Source organism: Arvicola amphibius, chromosome 7 (genome assembly GCF_903992535.2).
Source record: "Arvicola amphibius chromosome 7, mArvAmp1.2, whole genome shotgun sequence".
NCBI classification, from domain to species: Eukaryota; Metazoa; Chordata; class Mammalia; order Rodentia; family Cricetidae; genus Arvicola; species Arvicola amphibius.
In genome coordinates this window covers 78,402,516-78,421,221 of record NC_052053.1, presented here as the reverse complement: position 1 = coordinate 78,421,221, position 18,706 = coordinate 78,402,516, and the positions used below count along the sequence as shown (strand labels likewise).

Sequence of the window (18,706 nt, the reverse complement as noted above, 5' to 3'; positions counted from 1 at the left end):
TCTGGCTCAGCCCAGGGCTCTGGCGAGCTAGACACCCCCAGCTGCATCACAGATGGATGTGTGCCACCCCATCAGGACCCCAGTTTCAATTTGTCCTCCTACACAATAATGAATGGTTTCCTGGGACACCTTCACCACCATCTTATAGCACCATATGTGGGTTTCCTTAAGACCTAAGACTGGGCAGGCATATATATGCACAGGAGGCTGGGAAGAGAAGGGGCAACAGGAGTGGCACTCCGTGCACCCAGATATCAAAGGTCCATCCTGAGGGAAGAAGCCTACTAAATGCCACTTGGTCCAGGTGGCTCCAATCAGGTGGCCACTGGTACGTGAGCTTAACAAACGGATCTTTTGGGTCCCAGTGACTAATAGGAACCTGAATGAGGGCTTTCGTAGGCTCCCCCAGGAAAGCCTTGCAATATCCCAGTCTCCTCCAGTCCACATGTCCTGTTCCTGCTGCTGCTGCCACCCACTTCCCCTCAGCCCCACAGGACACCAGAGAGGCAGTTCAGTCCCAGGAATGGGATGGTGCGTTCATTTATGCCCCCAGTCCAAGAGTCTATGTGGTGTGAGGCACGATTTGCTCCGCGGAGAAGTAAGGTTGGGTAGACAGTTTGCAATGCTCTTGGAAGCATGGACACAATAAAGCAAGAATCACACAACCACAAACCTAGGGGTTGAGTTCTGGCCATTACCCCCTTCACAGCCCCACCCCCACCAGGAATAGCACAGGGCCACTCTGGACTCGAAGCCCCCAAGGGATCCTGACAGCCCCTGCTCAAGTTCTTGCAAAAGAGGTGTCATGGACCCCCACCCTGCAGGACAGAGTGATCACCCCTGGGACCCAGGCCCCCAGGCATTAGGATAGGATGGGTACTGGCTGAGGGCCTGTGTGCCAGGGCTCAGGTGCCTGTTGTGGCTGCCATGACCCCCAGCAGCTTCACGACTCTATGGCGCCATAAAAATCATGCACAAGGAAGTGATTCAGGCAGAGCCAAGCAGGCAGGCGCTGAAGTACCTGGCATCCTTCCCGCTAGCGGGGCACAGAGGCCCCTGGCCACCCCGGTGTGCCCGACAGTCCTCCCGCTGCTCCGACCAGAGCCAGTCCAGACGGGGGGCATGAGAGATGGTCCTGGGGAGGAGCCTGGGAAAAATAAACACCCTGCGGGACTTGTGTCAAGCACGCCCACTCTTGGGCCCTACTCTCAGGCACAGTGAACCTTCATGGGTAGCAGAGCCTGACAGGCCAGAGGCTAGACCAGGGTTTCATCAATTAACATGGCTCTCTGGCTTCTGTGGGCACTGTCAATCTTCTCCTAAACTCAGGGTACCTCCCACCCAAGTCTCTATAGGTCCCCAAGAGCAAAGGCCAGGACAGCAGAGCAGGCATGTGGTATGAGAACAGGCCACCAGCACAGGTAGATACAGCAATGCTCAGGGATGCTGGGAAACTTGTAGGATTCTGCAAGCTGTGCACTTGGCTGGTCTAGTAAGAATGCCGGGGACTTATGATGCCCACTACACTGGACAGATTATGTCCCCAGCAGTTTCATATGGACAGACCAAATGTGTATATATCTCATATATCTTAAAGGGAAACTGCCCTCTACCCCAACTGTTACAGCTTCCCTGGGGCACGCTGGCCTAAGGACTACTACTAAGCAAGATGTCCCAGGCTGAGGCACAGGCCCAGCACCTCACCATGTACAAACGGAGGGAGTGAGCAGCTTCTAGCAGTGCCGTCATCTACAGACTGAGGGAAGTGAGATGGGCTGCAGGGGTCTGGTCCCACCAAAGAACCCTGGTGCCTGGCTCCTTAGAAAGCTTTAAGATAGCTGGTCCTGCTAACAGACAGGAGGAGCCTGAGCTTTGCTCCCTAACCTTAGCAGCAAGGCTCTTGTTCCCAGGAGCACTCATGATTTGGTAACCCCAGCCAGGGACTGCTGCTGGACTAGTTGCCCAAACTCTCAGCATGGGGGCCATCCCAACCAACTTCCAATAAGAGTGGGAGGCCAAGGGGGTAGTTTTGCTCTCAGAGGGAGAGAGAGAGAACAAAAACAGATTTGCAAGGAGGGTGAACAACCAGATTGGCTCAGACATCTCAGCAATGCAGGCTAGGACCATGCTTTGGCAGCCTTTGTGTTCAGTCTCCCATCTTTCCCTATGCTGCATGCTACCATCCTGTCACTGAACAACACCCTGCACAGGGGCCAGCTCCTGCAGCTTACTTGCTTAGTCCTCAAGGGCTCTCTCACATCCCCAACCTTTGTTCCCTGAAGATGTCATCTCCAATAAAACTGGCCCTCCGGTTATGTCTGTGTTATTCCTCAGATTGCTCATGAACCTGCCTGGCTGGCTCCTGGCTGGTCCTCTAGCATACCACCCAGGGCGAGTCTATGGCCATGTGCAATAAAAGCAGCATTTATGACTTCAGGCGTCCTGGAGTCAGCTCTGCAAACTACAGACCCAGGTTATCTGCATCTGCAAAGTCTCCTTGGAGAGCACAGACTCACTTGTTCATTTGCATATCGCTTTCACCCTGCAACAGCATCAACTGACTGGGACAACCCTGGAAATACTTGGTCATCCTTTCAAAGAGGCAAGAGGTACCACTCTCTCAGCATCCTTAGGACCAGGCAGGAGAGGGAGAGAAGAATCCTTACACAAAGCTTGAAGCCCAAGGCAATATGGCTACAGGGTCAAGGTGCAGGATGAAAGAGCATCAGGAAGAAGGAGCTGAAAGCCACGAGAGTGAACCACGGGCAGAGAACATGAGCACATTCGCTGTACATTTCTTAGTGAGAAGTCCTTGGGTTCCAGTCCAGGTACCTGTAAGGTGCCATGGCTAACTAAGTCACACACATGACTTTGGACACCGGCACGTAAAGAACTGAAATGCACATGAGAATCAGAGGAGAACAGCAGCCATGGAGTGAAGATGCCCTTGTCTGTATCTCAAGTCAGGAGATCTGAGCCCAAAGAGGACATGGGAAGCTGAGGGACCTGCCACACTATGTGGCCTGGGCTGGAAGATTGGGTGGGCTCTGGAAAGAAGCCAGAGCCTCAAAGCCCCCTTCCCAACCAGTCAGGAGAAAGGGCTGCTGAAGCCTGAGGTCTTGGTCAGGCTGAGAATAGGCAGGCCAAAGTTGGAACCACGCCACTTCCAGATTAGACAGACACACTGAATGCCACTCCAATCCCCAGCCCACCTCTGAATGTTATGCCTCAGGGCACTTAGCGGCCTAGAAACAGTCACAAGAGAAGACACACTGACAGGTTCTTGCCTTCGTCATTCCTGGCTCCCAGTGCCAAGGCGGAAACTGGTCCTAGTGCTTTACAACCAGGAAGGCGAGGAGGAAGCAGTGAACAAACACGCATTTGTGGGAGTGGGAATGGAGATCAGATGCCACATTTCATTCAGAGAGGAGATGATTTGGGGAAGAAAGAAAAGGGCGTGTCATAAGCGAGGCAGAACTGTGTGGCATGTACGTGTGGTGTGCGTGTACGTGTGGTGTGCGTGTACGTGTGGTGTGGGGGGTACTGGGGATGGAAACTGGACCCCTTTGTGCTAAGAAATACTCTGATAGGCAAATAAATGTTTTGTGAAAGCCTTGGTCTTCCTGCAGCACAGCCTGCAAGAGTATCTCTTGGTGGTACACGTGACCAGTGTCAGGACGGGGCTGTCTCAAACCACCTGGTCTCAGCAAGGACATGAGAATCCACACATAGCTGCAAAGTGCCTGCCCTCTCCTGTGTTAAATGGAAAGGAAAGCGACCCAGGGAAGAAGCCTCAGAGGAGACAACAGGAGGAGATGTTGTAACAAGCCCCAAAGGGATGGCGACAGTCAGTTCCAGGAAAGGGCCCTCCAGGGGCCCTGAGGAAGGCCTCTGCTTACTCTGATGAAGCTGGCCTCACCAGGGAATCCAGTGTCCAAGAAATGCTCAGGGAGAGCCATGTTGTCCTGACCCACAAACTTCTAGAACTTGCCTTAGAGGGGATTTCAGGACTGCTAGAACATCCTTATGAACAGCTCCAGTGTCAGGACATCTTTAATCGAACGGCTCAGAAGAGTTGGTACCCAGGATGGATGGAGGTGAGCATGTATATATAGTTCAAGACTGCTCTCCAGAGCATTCCCAAGACCCTCAGGGACAATGAGTCATGCAAACACCTCTACCACATGACATCCAAGGAATGCCAAGAGAAGGTCACTGCAGCATGGCAGGAGTGATTATGCCCACTGGGATTTGCCTGAGGGCCTCCACAGGGATCTCTGTGACTCTGTAGCTGCTGCCTGCTTTGGAAACCCTAATATACTTGACAGCTGCGGAAGCCACGGATAATTCAGACTCAGAGTCTTCGGAGTCACCTCCTCCCCTCACTTCCCATACCTGCCTAGCCACACCAACCATGGCATACTCCCGAGTATCATCACTGGATGGGTCCAGGAAAATTCTTGAGGGATAGTAAGCTTCTAGAAATTTGCTAAAGTTGGCAGTGGCTCTGAGGGCTGGAGCCCCACAGTGCCTATGGCACATGGTCTCTCATTGGTTCTTCAGGACCTTTTTAATCCATCTGTTGTATATAACTTTTTCAACTTAAGTCATTTCTCCCTCACCCAGAAATAGCAAAGAATACCCGGGGATAGACACTGGTTATCCATCATGGCCCTGCCCTGGGTACAAAGTAACAATACAAGGGACAGTGGATTACCTGACGTGCCCGCAGAGAAGTTCTTGAGGGAAGGTCTCTGGACCACCGTGTAGGACTCGCCCACCACAAACACCTTGTAAAGGACTGCGTTGTGGTTGATGAAGTTCTGGACCACACAGGGGGGTTGGATGGCGTTCAGTCCCTCCTGGTTGAACACAATGGCCATCTGGGGAAACAAAGACCAAAGTCTCCATCAGAGTCAATCAGTTTCCTGCCTCCGACACAGTGAGGGGCTTGTCACTTTCCTGGGCACCACCACCATGACAGCTCCCTGGCCCTACGACAAAGAGCTGGTGCCCAGGATGGATGGAGGTGACCATATGAGGGGCTCCTAGACCAAGTCCAAGGCTGCTCTCCAGAGGGTCCCTCCAAGATCCTCAGGGACAATGAGTCCTTCTTCAAGGACTCCCAGAGAAGAGTTTCAAGGCAGGGTGAGTGGAACACTGGGCAGGAACACCTGTGAACTGGGAAGCTCATGCTGTTGGGGGTGGGGCTGGTGCTGGGAAAACCGGTACCCACTGGGTCTGCCATACAAAACTCCCGAGAACCTTATTCACTGCCATTCTGAGGAATGGTGGCCCCCTAGGTTGGGTGTTCTGCCGCAAAGATCCAAGAGGGAAAGACAGGAAGCAGCCATGATGAGCCAGGAGTAGGAGGCCTTGGGTTATAACATCACCAAAGCACTGGGTCCCCTGGCGTCACGCTCACAGTGCCTGAGATGGGCACCCCGGCACATCTCTGCAGATAAAGAAACCGAGGCCCTGCGTGGTAGTGAGTGATCTGTAGGCAAGTGATAGGGGCTGAGTAGGGGGGGCAACTGTGCCCCCTTCTATTCCACCCCAAGGCTGGGTCTGGAGTCTGCATGACTTGCCCTGCCGGAACCAAGGTGTGGCCCCTGCCCAGTTAGGTCATGACACAGCCAGCAAAGAGCCCGGGCACATTCTGTCTGTTGAGCAGGGCTAATGGGTCTGGACAGATGGCCACCTGAACCAAATGTCAGCCTCACATCTGCCGTGACAGGGCACGTGCTACCTTGTGCCTGAAGCTCAGCTGGGCAGGACAGAAGCCAGTTCCCAAGCTGCGTAAAAAAAGCCAGTGTGTGTTGGGGTGGGAGTGTCAAGAGATGCCTTTCAACCTTCGTATATGAATGAGAGGACCAGCATGGGAAGCAGCAAAGAGGACAGATTCTGTGGACCCGCTCCCCACGCACGCACGCACGCACGCACGCACGCACGCACGCACGCACACTGAAACCTCTCGTGCTGACACACTATACAGGAAAGAACAGTCTAGGTCCCACTTTCCTTGCTATGAGCAATCTCCACCAGCAAATGTGGCCATGGAGCTTTGCTGTGTTGTGGGTCATGGAAGTTCTTTAAGTGGGAAGGGAGGGAGGAGTGCCTGGCTGTCCTGTGGAGCTCAAGTGTGTGTACTGACTTACAATGCCTGGGGATTCCAGGTCCACAGAAGCAAACAGGTCGGTGAGAGCTGACAATGGCTGTGGAAGAGGCAGGGGCATGGCTCACAGGCTGGGCTACAATGAGAACCCCATGAAAAGCCCCGTTTGCTGTCTACGGCTCTCTAGGCACAGTGTGCTTTCCATCCTGGATGCACTTGATGTCAGTGGGTATCCCTGACAGATAGGAGGCACTGGTTCCCACCCTTCCTATTCCACAGAAGATAGTCTTTGAAGTAACTAACTTCCTACACCCCCATGTGCCCACGGATGGGGTGCACACTGCTGGCTGTGGACTGGGAGAGCACCCGGTGCTGGGATAGCAACAGAGGGCATGTATCTGCACACATCCGGGGGTCAGTTTGCCTCACTGGGGGTTAATGACCACACCTAGAGATTGAATGCCAGAGACTCCACAGGGGCCTGCCCCAATGTGAATCCATAAATCCCAACACAGAGCAGCTGTTCCTATAATAATCAAATCATCACCGTGGGCCAGGCTCCATGGCAAACTACACAGTAACCTCCCTCACCACATTTGACAACTATCAAATCCCCAATCATAAACATGGGCAGAGGTTCAGAGAGGCACAGCAACTGCCTGGAGGTACACAGCAGGTAACACGCAGCATTGGCAGTAGTGCTGGCTCTGCACTGTCCCAAAGCTATGTCCCCTGTCCCCTCCTGACACAGGAGGCAGAGAAGCTACTTGGTAGTAACAGGGGACAGCACTGTGGCTGCTCTGGAGCCTGCCTGCCCCCTCCCTGGCTCACCCATGAGCTGCACCTCAGGGTACAGCTGCAGCTGGGAATCCAGGCAGCCAGGGTCCCCCCTCCCCATGGCTCTTGACCCTAGCAGACAGCTGCCCTTGCAGCTGGTGGTGACTCCCTTCCCATGGCAGGGCCACCCCCTGGCATAGCCTGTCCCCTGGTGTTCTGACACTGTTTACAGACATTTCCCCATAAACATCAGCCAGGAGATGGTCAAAGCCATGGCATCTGGCTTTCCATTTTTAGTCTTCTCCTGGGAAGTACTTCTGACAGCAGGGCCCACAGAGCTACTTAGCTCAGCCTTGAGGATGTGGGGCCTTGGGGGCTAAGAAGACTACAGGGACCCAAGAGCCCTCTGCATAGCCTCTGTCCTTCTTACCCAAGTCCTCACAGGCTTATTGTCCCATCTTCCCCAAAGCATTGTCTCTCCAGAGACTCTGTACTGGCACTGGGACTCCCTGACACCAAGGCAGGGAGGGTACTCATGCAGAAGGAAGGGCCTCAGCACATCGAAGGTATGGGATCTAGTCTCAAACTCAGCTGAAGCAGCAGCGCTGAGACACTCCTCTCCAAAGCTTCTTTGTGAGTCCCACCAGCAAATACAGTGATAGACTGATAGACTTGAGGCTGGAAAACCAAGGACTTATTAGCCTGGCGACTTATGTGGGCTCTGCTACAAACTGCCATTGTGTGTCTTTCAAATACACATGTGGAGGACCTTAGCCCCATTGTGATGGCACTTTTAGGTGATAAGGTTTGGATGAGATCTCAAGGATGGGTCCCTCTTGAGAGCCCTCACGAGAGTTCACTATCTCCCCTCACAGGTCTACGCACACGCAAAGCATCGGAGGATGCACCGAGAGGGTGGCCGACGTATGCTCTCACCAGAACCAGGCTGTGGCCTTCTGAGCTGGGAGGCATGCCTGCTGTGTAAGCTGCCCAGCTGGAAGCCTCATCCCAGGCAGACTAAGCCAGGGTCTAAGGTGGGGAAGGCAGCCTTAGGACTGGGGACAGGAAGTGGAGGACAGGACAGAGCCATGGAGGTTCTTCTGCTGGCGCAGCTCTAGCAGCAGAGCTTAGCAGGGCCCCAGGAGAGCGACGGTGAAGCACGGACAGGAAAGTCTTCCACTTACCTCATGAGAGTTGGTGCCATGAGCCACTCTGGTTTTGCAAACTGTGTGGAAGAGACAGAAGCAGAGAGGAATCAACAGGGCTGGTAACCACATGGCCAGACAAGGGGGACTGGGAACCTCCGGATAGGAACCTCCCAGCTAAGTATTAACCAGGCCCAGCCTTGCTTAGATCCTGCTATTGCGTGAGACTGGGGGCATTTGGGATGGTAAGGAACTCTTAAAGATGCCCTCAGCAAAAGGCACAAAGGGCTGGTGGGACCCAAGGAGACGACAGTCACTGTGTCAAGCAGTGCCTGTGCTCAGGGTAACATGGACAGAGGTCACAGGCCAGATAGGAAGAGCTTCTTCCCCACAACCTGCAAGGACCCTCTCAAGGTACAGGTAGAGGTTGAGACCCAGGGCTGTGTGCTCTTCTTGTATCCAGGGCCTTCGACTGCTTCAAGTAATCTCAATACTAGGGGAACTGTAAACACTACCCCTTCCCACAGAAGGGGTGTCCACCCCGGAGTTTACGGTGTACATACTGAAGGGGAAGGCCAGGCCGTTCTGCTCCAGCAGCCTCATGGTGTCATCTCCACACAGGCTAGTGAGCTCCATGAAGGGCGGGGAGCAGATCCTGTCATCTAGGGCAGAGGGAGTCTGGTCAGCACACCACTCCACAGCCCCCCACTACATCCACCTCCAGTCCCCGACCCTGACCGTCTCCGGACTCGACAGCCCTGTGTATTTCTGCCAATACAAAATCCCCGATATTTTGGTTGTGAGCCTCGCCCTTAATGGCTGAACTGTATCTCCAGTGCTGTCGGTATAAAATTCTTATAAGCTAAATGGAAAATGTGAGGTGCAATGAAAACTCCCGCAGTTTTACAGCTATAATTACTAAATTCTAAGTCTCTGAGTCTATGTTTACACACAGAGAGCTATCGAAGAGAATGCCATTTTGTACGCTGAAAATTAACCTGATGCACTGCTCTTGCCTCCTTAGCTTGGCAGCCCTCTCCCCCATCAGTATCTTGGGTTCCTGACCATTGGAGACAATCAATGTCACGTGGTTAGCTCTGAGCATAGGCTCCGCGTTTGGCATCCCAAACACCCTCTATAGCCTGCAAAGTCACCCTCCAAGGAGGAAACTGAAGTCAGATGGAAGGAGGCCAGCCCTCACACAGATGCACCAGGCTCCCCTCTCGACCTCTGCCCACAGGTCCCAGAGGGTGTGGCCGTCGTCGTCTTTGATGCGCATCCTGTGAGTTCCTTTTAAGCATTTTATTTGTATGTGTGGAACAGGGCATGCACATGCTGTGTACATGTGTGGAGGTCAGAGAACAACTTTCCCAAGTTGGTGCTCTCCTTCCATTATGTGGGTCCTGGGGATCGAATTCAGGTCTTTAGGCTTGGCGGCAGGCACCTGATCTCACTGTCCCCTCGCTCCATGAGTTCTAACACTGCTGGACTGGGGGCAAAGTCATGGAAGCTGACTTGTATACTATTCGTACTTCCTGATAATTCTGTTGACAGGCCGGGTTCGGTCAAAGCAGATGACTAGTGGAAAAGCAAATGCATTTCCAATCCCTACTGATTATTTAATTACTGGTTCGTTATTGCTGCTTCTTGTCATAGTCCCCATCCCTGAAAAGACCATGAGCTCTCAGGAGGTGGGATCACTCAGGATGAAGCATAGGGACTTGGGAAGGCTGAGTATTAGCGGGGCAAGGGTAGCCCACTCCCCACAGACTTGGAAACCCAGTCCAAACCAAGCCAGCAAGTGCTATCCCAGAGCACCTGGTCCTGTGGCCCATCGGCACGGTAAGTCAAGATCCAGCCTCATCTTCCTCACCTAAAACACCACCATTAACATTAACATTAACAGTGTTCTCATCCTCATCCTCATCCTCAGCTCATTCTCCTTAGGCAAAGTTCAAATTCCAAGCAGGTGCAATAGTTTGGGGGTGCAGTTTCCTGGGGACCCTGGGAGGGGGTCTGGATCCAGTGTTTGAAGACTGCTCCTGTCACTCGTGCTCCTTCGCCCTTCACCCCGTGGTACCTGGCATCTGGCTGTGCAGATTCGGCAGATGCTCTCTGTACAGGAGCAGCACTTCGCCAAATCATGTGACAGTCTCAGGAGAGCAGGCTGACTGAGTGGCCCACCGGTACGGGGCTATCCACCGAAGTGTACGAGCTACTCTCGGCCACGCCGGCAGGCCCTTCCCTCCACAGCTGTGGAGGGAGGATGAAGACTGTACAAGGGGCTTTGTGTCCTAGGGCTGGGTTGTTTATACCTGTGTCCCAGGACTTGGCCCCCTCCCCTCTTTCAGGAAGACCCAGAGGCTGCTGGGATCCTACCAGCCATGTTCTCTAAGAGTGCACAGTCTCCCCTTAGCAGAGCTATCAGAGTTGGCGGACCAGCCTGCCCTTCTGAGATCTCAGCATCTTCCCTGCTGTGGTCCATTCAGGCTTTTTATGGCAATATGTCCATAAACTCTTGTTCTGTGTCACACACAGTTCAACACAGTTACTCACTGTGGTGGTCTGAATGCAACCGGCCCCCATAAGCCCAGAGGGAGTGTCACTATTAGGAGGTATGGCTTTGTTGGAGCAACTGTGGCCTTGTTGGAGGAAGTGCGTCACTGTAGAAGTGAGCTTTCAGGATTCCTATGCTCAGGATACCACCCAGTGTCTCAGTTGACTTCCTGTTGCCTGCAAGATGTAGGACTCCAACACCATATCTGCCCGCACACTGCCACGCTCCCATCATGACAAAAATGAACTGAAGCTTTGAACTGGAAGCTGCCATCCCGACTAAACGTTTTCTTTATAAGAGTTGCCGCGGTCATGGTGTCTCTTCACAGCAACTGAAACACTCACCCTCACAGGGCTCCCTAAGGAAGCACCCCTGTCACCCCATTACCAAATGAGAAACCAGCAACAGAGGTGAAGCAAGCAGTGTAGTCGGGGGCTCACACCAGTGGCTCAACCCCAAGGTCTGAGCTTCTGATCACAACCGCCCCTCAGACGTATCCTTGAGAACAACTGACTCACACTCACAACTGGACAAAGTAAAGAGAATGTGTGTCAGCAGAGTGCTCAGCTACAGGTGGGACACTGATGTCACCCCCTCCAAGACCACCGAGGAAGACTGTCAAAGTCAGAGGCTGCAGAGGACTGAGCACGGTGGCTGTGCCTGCACAAGACCTATATGATGAGATCCAGCCAGTCAACATTCAAGAGTGGAGCAGAGGGGGCATCACAAGCGCCAACCCCTGACTGAATAGCTGTTGGCAGGTGACAGCTTCTGGGGGAGGGAGTAACAGGCGCAGCCAAGGGTAGGTCATACACATCAGCGGAGAGCCCCATGCCCATGAGTACACAGGCTGCAAACGGGAGACTCAGTGAGGAGGGGGGGGGAGGAAGTTGGGGTGTGGTGGGGTGGAAAGACAGACGGGGATGGATCTGGGAGGAGTTAAGGGAAGGAGCAGAGGATGGATATGATCAAACTACACTTTAAGAAATCTCCAATAACTAATTAAAATGTTTTTTTTAAAAAGATGTACTCACTGAAAGCCCAATCCATGTGTCCAACAGCATGATCCCCACCCTGTGGCAAGTCTCCGAAGACGGCTGCTTCAACATGTATCCATGGAAACCAACTCTTCGCTCCACAGAACCCCTCCCATCACAGATCCGTGGACTCCATCTCCTTCAGTCCCCCACAGTCCAGAGCAACTCACACAGGTTAAACTGTATGCCCTGCTGAGGTCCCGGAGTTCCTGCCCATCTGCTGCAGCGGGACTCAACCTGAACTGTCCCTGTGCCCAGGCTGTGACCCATGCTGCACACATTCAGGAGCTAATTTGGCTATCAGTTTGGCTGTCGTGTTCCGAAACATTTTTCTCCTTTAAAACAGGTCCAAAAGCCATGCGGCGGTGGCGCACGCCTTTAATCCCAGCACTCGGGAGGCAGAGGCAGGCGAATCTCTGTGAGTTCGAGACCAGCCTGGTCTACAAGAGCTAGTTCCAGGACAGGCTCTAAAGCTACAGAGAAACCCTGTCTCGAAAACCCCAAAAAAAAAAAAAAAAAAAAAAAAAGATAGTAAAACAGGTCCAAAGTGCAAGATTACAGACACTTTTGGGTGCGCTGGTATACACCTACCAGTCTCTGGTAGTCCAAGGTGGGAGAATTGTGAGTTCAAGGCTGCCTGGGCTTTATGGTGAAACCCTGTCTTTAAGGAGGGGGTAGTGCTTGAGGTGACTCAGTGGGTAAGGATTCTTGCTACCTAGCCTGATTCCCATAGTCTGATCCATGGAGCTCATGGGGAAGAAGAGAACTGATTTCCACAAGCAGTTTTCAGACTTCCACATATGTGCTGTGTCATGTGTGTGCACACACACACATACAATAAATAAATTACTGAAGAGGGGCAATGACAATTAACTATAGTCTGTTGTCACGACTGTTCTATTCACTAGAGAGTTAGGATTTATCCCTCATTACATACACATACACACACACACACACACACACACACACACACACATATAAATTAAACTTTCATGGTGCTGGGGATCGAACCTGGGGACTCACAAAGGCTCAGTACTCTGACACTGAGCCATATTTCTGGGACCGTATGTTAGAATGCACTGTAGGGGTGTGTGAATAAGGAAAACCACAGTGAACCCAGTGGTCAGCACTGTCTGAGGGGTCAGACAACTGCTGGGGGGTGGTTAGAACACATCTTCCATGGGTTAGGGACTGTCACAGAAGTGGGAAGCCGTGCCATCATCTCAACAGATGTCTTTATAAAGCATTTAAGGTGCGAGAGAGAGATGGGCTGCCTAAGAGCACTGGCTCCCCCTGCAGAGGGCTGGGTTCAGTTCCCAACACCTACATAGTGGCTCACAGCCATTTGTAACTAAACTTCCAGGGGACCTAATGCCTCTTCTGACCTCCACAGTTACCAGGACTGCATGTGGTACAAAAGACATGCATACAAGCAAAACGCTCACACTTATAAAATAAAAGCTAAGAAAAGCATTTGAAAAAACCCAATAGTCTTCATGGTAAAAAATATCAATGAACAAGATGCAGAAGGGGTTTCTTTACCCCGACTGAACCCAAGGTGAGGGTAGAGAAAGGATGAGAGTCCATGTCTTCCCAGACGTGTTTAAAGTCCAGATGAACTACACAGAAAACAGGCCACATCCAGCACTGGATAGATCAGTTAGCTCTGCCTTTCGGAACTCCTGAATAGGTAAGAGGTGAGTCTGGGGAGGACGAGGGGCCAAGAAAGAGGGACACACTCACCCACTGATGCTCTCGTTCATTTAGCCAATGTGGAGATGGCTATCCAGACTTTGAACGGCTGCCTATCCTAGGCCTCCTCTTGGGAAAGGACACTAAGGCCATGGTCAGTAGGGGCTCCTATCATAAGCTTGGGCCCAGCTGCCGACCTGCCACCACAAGATCAGTCTTGAGTGAAAGCAATCCAAAGCCTGCAAAGCAGACACCACAGAGTATTCACCCCATACTTCCCTGGCCCTGGTAGCCAGAGTCATTCTGGCACTCCTGTGAATGGTGGACTAGAAACTATTACTGTTTGCATCCTGGCTTCATGCAGCACAGCAAAGGATAGCCTCTATTAAATACAGCAGCAGATAAAACAGTGGTACCCAGGTAGAGCGGTCAGATACACGGGGACAGGGGGCTGGGAGGAACAAAACACCTAAGGGGAGTGAGTGCTGAGGTATCCCTGGAGGTGGGGTGTGCACATGATCAATATAAGGGAAAGCCTAGCTGAACAGAGCTGGGGAGACACAGTAATGGGCTCCATGTCTGAGAGAAATGTCTCCCAGGCAGAAGGGACAGCCAATGAATGACAAGGATGCTCCTGCAATCAGTCCAGTAGGTGAACACAGAACCCCTTGCTGAGCTGGAGGTGAGGATGGGTCCAGGCCCTGCAGTATCAGGGCAGGAGTTTTGGCTGTCCACCACCTCAGTTCCCAAAGATGTACCCACTGCCTGAGGAAGGGGAAGCATCTGCAGAGGCTCTCCAGGCTCCGTCACGGGAAATGCTGGGTGTCCTTACCAGTGGCTCTGCTCCCCAACGTGAAGGTTGAATAAAAGAATTTTTGGTAAGTCTGTGCTGGGAGCCGGAGAGGTTATTTCTGGCTCCCGGAGGAAGGGTACTGTTGTTGATTTATCTGTCGTCTTATTTCTGGACGGAATTGCTTTTTTTGGGTAGATGGTGGGTTGTCTCCCTGTAAGGGCTGTAACATCAGCCCCTGAGAAGCTCTGAGGCTCCCAGCTTCCCACTCCGCTATTTCACACAGACAGCACGAGGCTGGAGGGCCCTTGGGGAGGGGCTAGCCCCAGCTGCTGGCTCTCACCAGCCCAGAGAGGAAACTCACACAGGAACGGCACTGGCACCCAGGTCACACACAGTGTCCTGACCACTTTGCAGGTAACAAGTGAGTGGAAAAGGCACAAAGGATGTCACAGGCACCGCTCTCAAGCTCGTCGGCTTGACTTTCACCTAGAGCCAAACCACACACTAGCTGAACCGTTGGTGGATGCTGAACGAGCAGAATTGGGTTGTTAGGAGCACGCAGCCCGTGCCCAGCTGAGGAGACACAACACCCTAAGTCATGGCTATGCACTGGTCCATGCCCAGCTTCCCAGGGCGTGTCAGGTGTCTGAGTTCAAAGTCAAGAGCCCAGCTCTCATTGGCTTGTCTCCGTGTATTTTCGTTCTCATCTTTGCTGTTTTTTTTAACACATGAATTTTTCTTTTTCATTTCTGCTTTTATGGAACACTGCCATCCCCTCCATTCCTATGATTTTGGATCCTTGGCTGCTTGACTGGTGAAATCCTCCCCCCCAACATATAGTGATTATTCTCTACCACAGCCAACGTCAGGGAAATCTCTCCTACATGTGGCTCTTACGTGTGGCAAATTGCTTCTACAGACTGAGTTCCCAGGAGCGAGGTTTTGGGGGGGTCCACAGGAATGGACGTTTCTTTGGTTCTTCCACACTCTGTCCCCAGTGGATGGAAGTACTACATTGTGGCACCAACCGTGAACGCCCATGCTTTCCCAGCCCTGGCTGGTCCCCTCTTCAGGCAGTATCTTTTTTGGGGGAATGAGGGCTGGGTTTGAGACAGGGTTTCTCTGTGTAACATTCCTGACTGTCCAGAAACTCGTCTTTAAACCAGGCTGGCCTTGAACTCACTGAGATCCACCTGCCTCTGCCTCCCGAGTGCTGGCCAGGCAACCTGCCAGAGCTTGGGTCCCTGCTCAGTCGCCTGGGGTGACAATAAGCCATCCCTGTATGTGTGCAGAGCTGCAGCACAGCTGCAGAAGGAAGTACACTGTGTGTGACATCGAAGAGACAAGTCAGCAGGCAGAGCCTGGTGGTCCTCAGGCTCCTCCAGGGCACAGGGAAGCCACACTAGGCTCCTAGGAGGGAAGGCAGTGGATAGGCTCAGCACTGACATCTTTGATGCTCAGAACCAGGAGACTGAGGAGACCAAGCCATTTGGGGGAAGAAGGATCCCCCAAAATAAAAAGTGGCAGTGGTAATAAGCATTACCTGAGGCTCCAGAGCCAGTCCTGTTACCACCACCTGTGCATCCAGCCAGGTCAACACACTTCTCCCCCATCTGTAAGATGGGACAGTTATGTCCCTCACCTCCTGGCCTGTTGATGGGCCACAGGACACTACACACTCTTGCTGGGCATTTGGGAACTGTCAAGAAGACAGCCCTGTTGCAATATGCTAGCACCCTCTAGAGGGCATTCGGGGTGCCCTGTTTCAGCTCACACAGCACCCTATCATCTAGGCCTGCTCTGCTAGGACAAGAGACTAGCCCTGGACTTCTTCCCAGCCATCACCCATAGCCAGCCTCTCTTCACACAATCCTGTGCCTCCAACCTGTGGCTCCCTGGCATCTGATGCCTTCCAGCAAAGCCTTTCTGCTGTAGGTTTCCTATAGTTAGGAACCTCAGCTTGTTTCTCAAGCTCTCTCTACCGAGGTAGCTCACACTAAAGGGCTGTGCCCAAGTCCTGGGGTTCACATGGAAGTCCCAATCCTCTCAGCTCAGGGAGGATCTCTTTAATGAGGTATCCAGGTAAAATGAGGTCACCGGAACTGGCCCTAGTTCAAGAGAACTGGTGTCCTTAGGAGTTCAGAGCTGAGCGTAGTGGCAGAAGCCTACAAGCCCAGCTACTCAGGGAGTTGAGGCAGACAGATTACAAGCTCAAGAGACGCTGCTGCAGAATTTAAAGAGAGCAGGGGTGCCAAATGATAAGAGCACAGGCTGTCTTGAGAACTAGTTCCTATACATGCAGCCACTATAACTCCTATGAGGGCGACTGGCTGGGGTCATCTGGAGCCATTCCGGGATGAGGGGGAGCATTCCACAGCGGCCACAGCTCCTGCTCTGCTCCCTAAGGATTCAGAGGCCCTAAGGCCTCTGGCTCCATCGCCCTCCCTACTGACAACTACAGCAAAACTTGGCCCCCTGGCTACAGGTAAGCTACGGGGGGGGGGGGGGGGGGAGGAGCCACTGCAGCTGAGGGAGCAGGACAGAGGAAACAAATGTCCAGGGTGTGACATTCCCCAGCAGTTGCCACTGCGGCCTGAGGAAGCATGCCACAGGCGGTTGGGTGAGAGGTTTGCCTCCAGATCAAGATGGTGACCCGACTCCTTCTCCGGGAGCCATGCAGCTATTTGCACTTGGGAATGTTCAGAGCCCAGGAGGGTAGGAGCCAGACACCGGCTGGGACAGGGCCAGACATTCCTGAACCCTGACCAGCTGCTGGAAATGTGGATTATCTCAATGGCAGCTGTCCCCACTGATTTATGGTCCCCCTAGACCCTAAACGGGGCTGCCCCCACTCTGCTCTCAGCTTCAACTCCCGAACTGCAGCAGCCCCCGTGTCTCCAAGACACATAAAACAATGCTCTCTCTGCAGGATGCATCCAGGAAGTAGAGATGTTAGCTTGGCCCCAGCACAGAGACCATGCTCGCCCTGAACAAAATGGTATTTTTAAACACTTTCCTCCATTCCAACGGGATCCTAAACAGTAAGAAAAGGAGCAACAACTCTTCTCTCAACCCCAGAGAAGGGGAAACTCCACGGTGGGTTCATTCGAACAGAAATACAAATGGCCAAGAGGCACAGGAAGAGGTGTTAAGCCCGGCTAATCGTGGCATTAAGATGAGATGGACGTCTTCTCCTCGAGACAGGCTGGTGTGGTTAGACAGAAACTGTTCAAAGGTAATACAGCAAGGATTGCCAATGTGAGCACGTCTGGAATCTTCAAGCAAGAAATCCCACTTCTGGGGGATAAAATTTTACAGAAATATGGAGAAACATAGCTTTAAAAAAAGCTAGTCCAAACAAAATTGGATAACTCTATGCACCCAAATATTCAAATAAATGATGACCGAGTGGTCTAAACGCTGGGGTATTATGCTGTTCGGAAAAGGTACGCTCGCTCTCCCTCTTTTTAACACTGACTCAGAAACATGACAAGGAAGGTATGAAGGGGGTGCAGGCTGTAGCAGTGTATGTGAGTGTAACCCGGCTTCTGCCTAATTTTGAAAACGTGTATAGATGTCACATATTTCTGCAAAGCATGAAGACCCTGGAATGATGGATTTCAGAATAGCGGCTGCTTCTGAAGAGCAGTTAGGGTTGGAGAAATGGCTGAGATGTTAAGAGCACTAGTTCTAGAAGACTCCAGTTCAATTCTTAGCACCCATATATCAGTTCACAACTGTCTGCAACTCCGTGGGCACCGCATGCATGTGGTGCACAGACATACGTGCAGGCGAAACACCCATATGAATAAAATAATTGAATGAAAAAAATATTTGAGTCAGCAGCATGGAGGGTCCTGCAGACTGACAGGAAACTCAAGAAAAGATGTTGTCTATTGCTGGAAGTATGGAGACCTTTGGGGGCAAACTGTCTGGGATTTTCAAGTGTACTGGGTGGAGCAGGTCTCTTGCTAGAAGCTCCACAAAATGGGGGAGGTGGGGATCACTATGTAGATGGCTGGACAGAAAAGTTTAAGAATAACTATATTTCATTTTATTTTATTGATTTTCTATATTTCCATTTACAAAATTGAGGTGGATCTCATAATAGGGGGCGTGTCACAATTCACTTAGCACTCCTGGAATAAAACCCAACACATCTGACACTTTCCCATGTCCTCTGCTGGGGCCGCCCGAGGCACCAAGTGGATGAGAGGGTGCGCATTGGGGCTGCATGGGACAACTCAGCAGGTGTCACAGCCGCAAACGCAGATGTCCAGAGCCCCAGTGCTGCGGAGGTCAGGTCTGGAGATCGTGGGGAGCGAGTGTGTGCGCTTTCATCCCCACACAAACAACCCGCTTCTTTCCGTAGCCCTGAATTCTCTAGCGACTCCATCTTCCTTAACCAAAACTTTAAAATGGCTTCTTTTCTGGCTAGACTGTCAGTATTTAAAAAAATCTTTCAACTCTGCTTTCTGTTCCCAAGTCTCATTTTAATTCCCTCTGTCTTCCCACTCCTGCAAGGCTACAGTCTTTAACATGGGGACAGAGAACAAAGAAGGAACACAACCATCTTTGGTACCTGTTGAA

At 52.1% G+C, this 18,706-nt stretch overlaps 1 protein-coding gene across 3 annotated transcripts in view; it reads right to left on the bottom strand.

Annotated features, from left to right (window-relative positions):
- The window catches only part of Itpk1 (inositol-tetrakisphosphate 1-kinase), a 137,442-nt gene that overhangs the window by 11,780 nt on the left and 106,956 nt on the right, over positions 1-18,706 (bottom strand). For 2 of the 3 annotated variants that reach the window (XM_038337609.1, XM_038337610.1), the window contains 4 exons: positions 8,601-8,699; positions 8,077-8,117; positions 4,718-4,883; positions 1,022-1,147 (listed from right to left, as the gene is read on the bottom strand). In XM_038337609.1, the coding sequence (XP_038193537.1) occupies positions 1,022-1,147; positions 4,718-4,883; positions 8,077-8,117; positions 8,601-8,699 (432 nt within the window). The remainder of the gene's footprint in view (positions 1-1,021; positions 1,148-4,717; positions 4,884-8,076; positions 8,118-8,600; positions 8,700-18,706) is intronic. The other variant, XM_038337611.2, reaches the window with a different exon arrangement.